Source organism: Petaurus breviceps, unplaced genomic scaffold (assembly GCF_028583685.1).
Source record: "Petaurus breviceps papuanus isolate PSGF00001 unplaced genomic scaffold, PetGlider_PUasm1.0 567, whole genome shotgun sequence".
Taxonomy (NCBI): domain Eukaryota; kingdom Metazoa; phylum Chordata; class Mammalia; order Diprotodontia; family Petauridae; genus Petaurus; species Petaurus breviceps.
In genome coordinates, this window is record NW_027186383.1 from 8950364 (window position 1) to 8960333 (window position 9970).

At 53.2% G+C, this 9970-nt stretch overlaps 1 protein-coding gene across 1 annotated transcript in view; it reads right to left on the reverse strand.

The window, feature by feature from the left end:
* The window catches only part of ITM2C (integral membrane protein 2C), a 29967-nt gene extending 20467 nt beyond the window's left edge, over positions 1-9500 (reverse strand). Inside the window, exon 1 of the mRNA XM_069103249.1 lies at positions 9267-9500. Coding sequence (XP_068959350.1) covers positions 9267-9368 — 102 coding nt within the window. The 5' untranslated portion in view covers positions 9369-9500. The remainder of the gene's footprint in view (positions 1-9266) is intronic.
* Positions 9501-9970: the final 470 nt, after the last annotated feature.

Genomic DNA, 9970 nt, shown 5'->3' on the forward strand with positions numbered 1-9970 from the left:
CTCCCTCTCCCTCTATCTCTCTCTCTTCCCCCTTCTCTACCTCCCTCTCTCTCTCCTTGTCCTCTCTCTCCCTCTCCCTCTATCTCTCTCTTCCTCCTTCTCTCTCTCCCTCCCTTTCCCCCCCCCCTTCCCTCTATCTCTCCCTGCCTGTTGGGGTTTTGGTTGGGGTTTGCTGAGGGTCATGGATGGTCGAGGGATGGCAGGGATGGTCGAGGGACTCTGTTGCCTGTTGTCTCTATGGCCCTAATGTCCGGATCAGCTCTCCAAACTTTTGCCTGCCCCATTTCCTGTCAACCTGCACATCTATTGGCCTATATGTTACGTACAGGTACAGCACAGGAACAGCACGGACTACTACATCTGCATATAGGATGTTAAGAGGTATAAAAGAGCTTGCTTTAGGTAGAATAAATGGAGTCTTTAACCATCTCTGTCTCCCACCTCATCACTGCATTCCAGATATCGGGTGGCCTGAGCAGGCCTCAGCAAGACCTGCCTGCCTATCGGAGTCCCAGACAAATGCAGGAAAGCCACAAAAGGAAGGTTAAGACCAAAGAAGTGAGATGGCATGGGACGGACAGAAACAAACAAAAATCAAATGGATCACTCCATGATGGGCAGAACCCCTTCCTCCCAATGCTTCCTAGGGCATCTGCCCCCGCCACACAGAAACTCACTCTGCTTGGTGCCGCCCAAGAGGGTCAAGGCCAAGGCTGAACTCTGGTGGGACCGAGGCTGATCCTTCCCCCTCCTGCTGAGGGGCTTTAGGAACATCACATTCAAGGCCTGGCCACCTAACCTAACTTCCTAACACCCGAACCTCCCTTGCTCTCAACTCAAATTAATTAAGTACCTAAGCCAATGCTGTCATTCACATGAGTAAAACCGGGGCCAAGGTCACAGAGATAATAAGGGATGGGCCAGGATTCAAACTCAGGTCCTTTGACTCCAGGTCCAGCATTTCATTCGTTATGCCCAGGTACCTGAGAGAAGTGGCACCCAGGTGCCCACGACTTTTCCCATCAGCACACTGATCTCTACTCCCATGGAGAACTGGATCCCCCTGCACAAGCCCCCTGGCAGGGGGGTATTCCAGGTGGGAATGAGCACGGCATCCAGAGAAGACATCAGAATCAAAGATGGGGGGAGCTGGAAGATTCAGGCACCAAAATAGGGAAGAAAGACCTCAACAGGCCTTGAATGCCAAGCTGAGGACATTCGTCTTACCCTTGGGGCAGCGGCCATGGTCTTAGAGAGACACCTGGCTTTGACACTGACTCTCCGGACTTACCCTCAGTGACTCTTTGGGCCTGTGCTTCCTTCTCCCATTGGTGGCTTCGTCCTGGAATCCTGCCCCCGATGAGGAAGGACCCAGAACACTTTCCTCCTGAGGCCCAGCACTGATCAACTATGCTTCCTCCCCTGACTGTTCAGGTCCCTTGTAAATGCTGTCCTTCCCAGTTAGAATGGAAGCCTCTTGAGGGCAAGGATGGTCTTTATGCTTTTGTATCCCCTGCACTTAGTACACGGCTAGGCCCAGAGTTTAATGCTTAATAACTGTTGACTTGATACAAAGGCCCCCTGGGCCTTCTAATGGTTGCCATCCCATCCTAAAAGCCATGAGAGCCTTTCCCCTGGTTCACAGGCTCCCCCAACCCCCTCAACACCTTCACCACACCATGCTCAAGTCCACCTTTGCTTATTGGATCCACCAGCACCTTGGACACCCTCTCCTTCCTCCATCTACATGAGGGTGGGGACCAGACCCTAGGCCAGAGAGCTGGGAATAAAGGCCAAAACAAAGCACAGATGACCAGAGTCAGGGCCCAGCAACCCTGAGCAAGGTCAGTCTGCTGACAGGCCAAAATCAGGCAGGAAACAAGTGAAGTGAGCTGAGAACAAGTCGCCAGGCTCTTTGTGCAAATGCCTACAGGCTAATTTGCTTGTGTGACAAAGAGGTGAGGCAGACAGCCTGGGCCACAGTCCAGGGGATCAGTGGCGGGCCAGGAGCTTGAGCTTGTCAGGTGAGCTCAGGAAAACAGGAGATTGCTGAGATGGAAGCAGGAAACTTCCCACAGCCCGGCCACTGGAGGGCTTGAATGTTGTGATGAGGCGACTATCTATGTAAAAGCTGCTCTGGGAGACGACACGGCCCACACCTAGAACCATGGGCCTTTCCATGCAAGGAGATGTCTCGGGAGCAAATCTGTAGCATACCTGCGGTAGTACTTGGCATACAGTAAATGCTTAATAAATGCGTTCTCATTCATTCATTCTCACATACATACCACTGCTCCCTCCCTCCCATCCAGGAGGAGGAGGAAGAGGCTGGTAAAGTGAGGATGAAAGGCCCCTGCACTTTGGGGTTCAAGAGCGAGGGCAAAGTTAAGGCCCTGAGTCCCTGTCATGGCTCAGCTGCTAAGTAACTGTATGACCTTGGTCAAGTCCCTTCTCCTTCCTTGGCCTCAGTTTCCTCCCCTAAAAAACTGAAAGGATTGGCTTAGGTGGTCACTAGATTTCCAGCCAGCTCTGATGTGGAAGACTTCAGTCCTCCCAGGAGAGACAAGAGTGCTCAATCCCAGCTTTGTTTCTTGATACCAATAGACAAGTCTCTTCCTCTCTGGGCCTCAGTTTCCTGCTCTGTAAAATGGAGAAGTTGGCCTCCAAGGCCCCTTCCAACTGGAACCAATGAGGCTGATTCTGTGCCATTCATCCCTATACTTATTCTCTGTGCCCGACTTCAGGTCCTAGAAAAAATCCTGAGCTTCTGGCAATCAACTGTGAATAGCCGAGAAAAAGAAATTCCACGAAGGGAAAGCCTGATGCAGATAAATGTTCCTTAAGAACTCAGGCACTTCCCTCCAAGGTTCTGTTTTCTGGCTAGTCACTGACTTCACCCCCCACAGGGCACAGGCAGGACACAAAATTCCTCCTCCCCAGGCCCTCCTAGCCAGCTCCTTGCTTCTCCTTCCAGGGAACACGTGTCTCCTTGAGGTCAGCTGCCAAGCCCCTCCAAAATCCCCTCTCTCACTTCCCGGGGCCAAGGACCAGTGACTCAGCCTGACTCAGTCCAGGGCACTGAAACTGAGGACAGAAATCCTCCACAGTGCCCATTGGCCAGAACCAACATGTTTCTAGGGGTCAACCAGCATTTATTAAGAGTCACGCAGGGCAAAATGGGAAGGAATTGTTCCCCAAACACAATATTGCCTCCCAGAGATGGCAGCCGTGGAAGGCGGCCAGCTGCCAACAGGGGAGGGGGGGCCATGCCCTGCCCCTATTGTTGGCTGGTATCTACATGGGCAAGTGGGTGGCTTAGACCCACTACAAGCTGCTTCCTTGATCCCAGATGTCAAGCTCAAACTTGGGTAGAATTCTGGTCAAACATCTGACTAACAGGGGACTGCCCCCTCACCAGTGGGGCAAGGCAGTTGGGGAGTCTGGGCCACTGAAACCAGAGCGGTTTCTGAGCTGCCTAAGAAGGGATGAGGATGACAGGCAGAGATCTGAGAAACTAACTGTGCTTCAGCAAGCAAGTGGCTGGGGAGGGGGCCAGGCTGGTCTCCTGCTCCGTGAAAGCCTCCTGGGGGCAGGAGCCCAACCAGCCAAACAGGATTTCACTGACTCTCAGACCTGCCAGGTTTCAGACCCTATCTGCCCTAGAGGGTGAAGGGAAAAAAGACAAAAGATAAATGTCCCAGGCCTCTCCCATAAAAAGCTTCCATTCTCCACACCCACAGGTTAGATCTAGGAAAAGTCCTAAAACAGAACCCCAAGGGACCCCTGAGGAGAGGCGCAGACGCAGCCCTCAAAGGCACTCTGAACCCAAAGACAAGCCTGTCCCAGCCCTCTCCTAGAAAGGGCTCCCAGGCTGGATCTAGGAAAGCAAATCAACCCCTAAGTAGCCCCAAGGGCCCAAGGGACACACTAAAGGAAAGGGCCAGTGCTGGTCCCCCAGGGGCTTCCCACTGGTTCTAGACACACTAAAGGTGGAACACAGCAAGCTCCGCTGGGAGCATCACAGCTCTCCAGCCACCCACGAGACCCAAACTGCCAAGCAGTGGGACGCCCCTCATTCAACAGAAGACAGATAAGCTCCCGGGCAGATGGAACCTGGGAGCAGGGAGCAGGCCCTAATCTGCGGCTCTTCCCAGCTTCCCAAGTCCCAAGGATGGTGGCCTCCCTTCCAATCCCACCTTTGACACTCAAAAGCCATGTGGCCAACACAGTGAACTGAGCCTCAGTTCACTTAACAGGTAAATGCTCTCCTTTTCTCACATTCCACTCTTAAATGGAAAATCTTTTTTTTTCAGGCAGAATCAGCCAGATGGATGTTTTTCAATAAACTCCTTTTAATTTTCTATTCCTGAGGATTTTTTATTTAACACCATCTCCTATCTCCATGCCTTTGCCTAAGCCATGTCAGATGCCAGGAATGTCCTCCCTTCTTTACCTCTGCCTCTTTGATCTCTAGCTGGCTCTAAAGGTCATCCCATATACCTACTTTATGCAGGAAGCCTTTCCTAATTGCTCCCACCTGCTAGTCTCCCCATCCCCCCCAAATTACCTAATTATATATATGAACTAGGAGCAGCTAGATGGCACAGTGAATATCAGGTCTGGAGTCAGGAAGACCTGAGTTCAAATCTGGCCTCAGACACTAGTTGAATGACCTTGGGCAAGTCACTTCACCCCATTTGCCTCAGTTCCCTCATCTGTCAAATGACCTGGAAGAGGAAATGGCAAACCACTCCAGTATTTCTGCCAAGAAACACTATAGCTATGGTCCTCATTTTACTCATCAACTGGTCAGCAAACATTCATTTCCCATAACCCTACCCTGTGCTAACTAGAAAGACAGAAACAGTCTCTTAGGGAATTTACATTCTATCAGAGGAGACAATTTGTTCCCATAAGCTATTGAGTTGTTTTGTTTCCTTTTCCTGTCCAACTCTCTGTGACCCCATTTGGGATTTTTCTTGGCAAAGATCCTGGAGGGGTTTGCCATTTCCTGCTGTTCATTTGACAGATGGGGAAACAGAGGCAAACGGGGTGAAGTGACTTGCCCAGGGTCACACAGTGTCTGCAGTTGGATTTGATCTCAGGGAGGTGAGTCTTCCTGACTTCAGGGCCCAAACTCTATCCATTTGGCCACCTAACTGCCTGAGAGCTATAGTAGCCATCCCAAAGAATTGTGAAACAAGTGAAATATCTTATATAAATCTCTTTGCAGACCTTATGGTACTGTCTAAATGTCAGTTATTATTAGGCAAGCCAAGAGGAAGCCTGGTGTGAGGGGGAGGGGAAGAGAAATCTATCCAGTCCAGAAAGACCTGCATTCAAATCCTGCCCAGATCCTACACATCCACATCCTAGCTGCTCAACCCTAAAGAAACCACTTAGATCAGATCATCTCCAAGCTCCAGACCTATGACCCTGAGTCACTTACACTTCTCAGGCCTCTGTTTCCTCATCTGTGAAATCAAGGCTTGGGCAAGATCACAGCCAAGGCCCCGGTTAGATCTATAACCTCCCTTTGGGTATCACGGTCCCCTGAAAGTGGTTGCTCTGAATCACAGACAGACAAGGAACACCCCCACCCTGATGAAATCATGGCCCTCATGGAGAGCAGTGAGGTAGAACCCCGGGCTAAGACCCTCCGGGCTGGTCTCTGAGGCCCCTCGGCTCCGAAGTCAGGGATGCCCTTTCTTTGGCTTTGCAACTGAGCCCCAGGCCTGCTGGCCACCAGGGCACTCAGGGGATTGAGGCCATTGAAGCCAACAAGCCACTGTGAGCAAATCCCCAGAATGAAGGACCCACTGGGGAGCTTGCTCCTTGCTCTGCTCTGGCCCCCACAAGCCCCACTCATTGGCTGCTTCTCCTGGAGGAGGGAGGCCTCTAGGCCAGCTCTCTCTGGGTGTGGGAGGCTTCCACCCACACACCCAGCCAGTCCTCTCCAGATCACAGGCTCTCCCAGCTGCCCTTCTCTTGTACTCCTGGCCCAGCCAGGGTCATGAGGCCAGACCTCAGTTGTACTCACTCTGCCCTGAGCCTGCCAGCCTGGCTGGGCCACAGGGAGCCCTCCCATTGTTTAATCACTGTTTCAATGGCTCCTTGGGAGAATTTGAGCCATGACCCACCACTGAGTACTGCAGACACTCTAGGGATGGGGGCAGGGGGAGTGGACATAGAGGACCAGACCTGAGAAAACTGCATCAGGCCTCTCCTCCTCCATGTCCTACATGGGCTACAGTCCCTAGTCATCTTGGGATGGCATGCTTCCTCCTCTCAAGCCTAGGTCCACCTCCTCCAGTCTGCCTCCCTCCATTACTCCAGCATGTATCAGGTGGAGAACACATGTCAGTCCCATTTCAGATGCCATTAATGCGGAGAGGCCAAACCCACCCAGTTATTCAGCAGCACCCTGAAGGCCGGGGTCTCCTTCTGTGTCCCAACCACCTCCCATTGCCCCAGTGATCCTGGAAAACTAGCTGATTTTCTTTTTTCTAGACTCAGTGCTCCGTCTCCCAACCCCACACCTTTGCCCATATACTCCAACCATGGAGCACTCCTTCCTCACCTCTTGGGATAATAGCTGGCATTCCTAAAGAAGGCTGAGGTTGGCAAAGCACCCTTCAGAGATTATCTCATTTGATTTTCACAACAACCCTGTAAGGTGGCATCTTACTGTCCCCATGCAACAGAAGAGAAAACTGCATCTGAAAAAGAAGGGCTTGGACGGGGTCAAGGCCTGAGGCAGGTTTCTGACTTCCAGTCCAGCACTCCAAGTTCATAGACGCCCCTCCTCTGCCCAATAAGAAATCCTTCCTGACCCTTAGTGCTGGTGATACAGTTGGAAAAGCATTACGTATCTGGAGAATCTAAAGGACCTAGATTTAAATCCTGGCTTTGACACTACCTGTGTGAAGTCAGCAAATCACTTAGTCTGTCTGGACCTCAACTGTTAAAAATGAGGTGGTTGGACCAGATGACCTGAAGGGCCCCTTCCAGCTCTGATCTATGGCAGTGATAGCTCCCTCCTTAAAAGACATTCTTTATCTGTTGATGGGGTCTATCATCACCACCCAAAGCAGAAAGAAGGGCCCTGGAGGGCAGGGACTTTTTACCTCTATCCCCCAGAGCAGCACAGCCCCTGGCATACAGTAGGTGCTTAACAGATATCTGCTGGATTAGATATACAGAGAGACAGATGGCCTAAAAATTAACATAAGGAAGGCAAGGAAACCAGAGTAGAAATGGCTCCTTTCCATTTGTCAGAGAGCATTCTGCTGACACTTAATCTCCCCAGAAATAAGCTTAATGGAGCTCTGGTCTCCAGTGAACACATCCTACCTTTACTGGAGGGTGAGAGCAAGAATCTGTATGGAATATGGCCAAAGGCCCCCACTGGGGAGACACCTTCACTCACTCACACACACACACACACACACACACACACACACACACACCCTGCCCAACCCAGATGGAAGACAGAAAATGGGGAAGGTAGTGAAGACCAGAGAGGAACCTTGGACAGAAACTGGCGAAGTATGGCTTTGGGGAAATTCTGGAACAGCAGCTCCCTAGGACATCAAGGAAGAGAATCAAGGTGTCCCTGGAGATCCTGAACAGTTGAGATTCACTGGAGCACAGTCCTGCCCTTTTCCTGAAGAGCTGAACCTGACCTGGGGGGCTAGCAGGGCCACTGACCTCAACAGGATTCATTTCAGATGTGTCGATATCAACAGTTCCCTGGGCATGGGGAGTTGGATCCATTAAGTGTGATCAGCCAGATTCAGAGCCAAAATGATCAGAGTAATTATCAAAATTCAGGTCCTGGAGATGTCTACACTGAGCTGGCAATGCTTCTGAGACCCTGGGCAATCCCTGCCTACCCCTGTGAAATCCTGACTCCTTCCAGAGAAGACCTTTTCATTTCTAGTCGCCAGGGAAGGAAAGGGGAGGAGGGATGAGCTGACTGGTCCCACCACCAGGGCACACAGGACAGCTGGTGTGCCTGGCACAGAGGAGAAGCCCAATGCCTGCCTGCTGAACCGAATTCAAGGTTTGCCAGTTATTACTGAGCAAGTCCAGAAGCCATTGGTGGTATGGTGAAGGGCACCACTGAGCTTGGGAGCAGGGAATGACAGGCAGGGTCGGGGAGATCTGTGGAGAAAGCCCCAGAGCACACAACATGCTGTGGTTGGGAGTGTGGGGCTTGGCCCTTCCCCCAGGAGGCTCCCTGAACCACACTGAAATGGACACATTTCCCCCTCCACATCCCACTACTCGAGGAAAAGAGAAGGCAGAGGAGGAACGGAGGGGGAAGGAAGGGAGATAAAGGCAGCTCATTGTCAGATTTTTCTGTGCACTGTTGGAGGCAATAGGGAAAGCAAATTGAACACCCCCCCACCTAAAATTGAAATTAAAATAGCTCTCATGTCCTTAAGAAAGGAACCCACAGGAGGGAGGGTGCCTAATTTATAGAGGGATGATGGACTGAGTGGTGGCAGTAATGGGGTACAAGGGACGAGTGCTGGGTCACTGTGCACACATCTTATTCTCTGTTTGGGTAGCCCCCCATTTTCCATCTCACCAGCACCAACGAACTTCGGATCAGTCCGCCTTACATAAGCCTCCCCTCTTTTCCTCCCCCCCACCCCAGGCTGCTTTCCTCTCCTCTCTTCTTCCCCCTCTCCCCGCTCCTCTCCTCCCTGGCTTCACTCAAGAGATAGCCCCCACTCACCCCCACGACTAAAGAGGGGCAATCCACCCCCCACCACCCCATCCAGGGAAGAAAGCAGACAGCGGCGGCGCCCTCACCCAGCCCCCCTGGCCTCCATCCTTCCGTCGTCTCCCCCGACAAGCCAGGCTGCGTAGGGGGAAGGGGCTTTTCACAGATGCCTCCTTTGCAAGTCCCTCAAATTCTCTCCCCTTAAATCGGGGGGCAGGGAAGTGGGGGGGGGCGGGGATGGACTTTTTTTTCCTAGGAAGCTGTTCCAACGAAGGCTCTATTTACCTTCCTCCACCTCCCACACCCCAAGCTCAGGTTGCGCTGGAGGAGGGGGCTTTGCTCCAGGCCCTTCCCCCACCAATTCCCCCTAATTCAGACTGCCCAGGCGGGAGGGATCCCAAACTCCCCCATCCCAGACTGCGCTGAAGGAGCGGGGGGCTGCAGCCCCCACCTCACCCGGCCGGCCTTCGGGCTCCCCTGGAAGGGAGGGGGCGCATCTTTCTTACTCCCCCCACCCTCACCCCCAACTCACCAGGGTCTGCGGCAGGAGGATTTCCGAGTTAGCCCCATCGCTCGTCGCCTCCTTGTCCGGTTTGAGCCCTGCCACGGGCGGCTGGAAGCTAATCTTCACCATGGCCCCAGTGCCGCCAACACGGTCACGGTCACGGACGCCCCTGAGAGCAGCCTCCCCAGCCCAGCCCCGCTGCTTCTGCTCCGGCCCCGATCACACCACACCGGAAGTTTGGGAGGTGGGTTTTTTCCCTCCTCCTCTTGTTCTCCCCGTATCCCCGCCCCTCCTCTCCGCCCGGCCCGCCCCGCCTTTCCCACCCAGCAAGAGCTTCCCCCAGAGCAGATGCCCGCCGGGCACCTAGTGCCCCGCCCCCTGGGACCCCGGCTTCAGCCCCTCTCCTCCTCCTCCTCCTCGTCCCTCCCTCCTTCCCTCCTCTCCTCTCCTCTCCTCTCCTCTCCTCTCCTCTCCTCCAGTCCCCTGCTACCCCCAACCCCCTTCTCTCCTCCTCTCCCTCTGCTCTTCTCCCTCCTCTCAACCTGCCCCTCGGCTTCCATCTTTGGACCACGGGCCATCAGAGCTGGGCAGCACCTCAGAGACCGCCAGGCATAGGAGAAGGTGCCTCAGGGGTCCTCTGGGCAAGCGAATGCTGGATCCAGGGCCAAGAGGTCCTGGGTTCGAATTTTGCCTAATTGGTTGTAACGGACGCACCTACACACACACACACA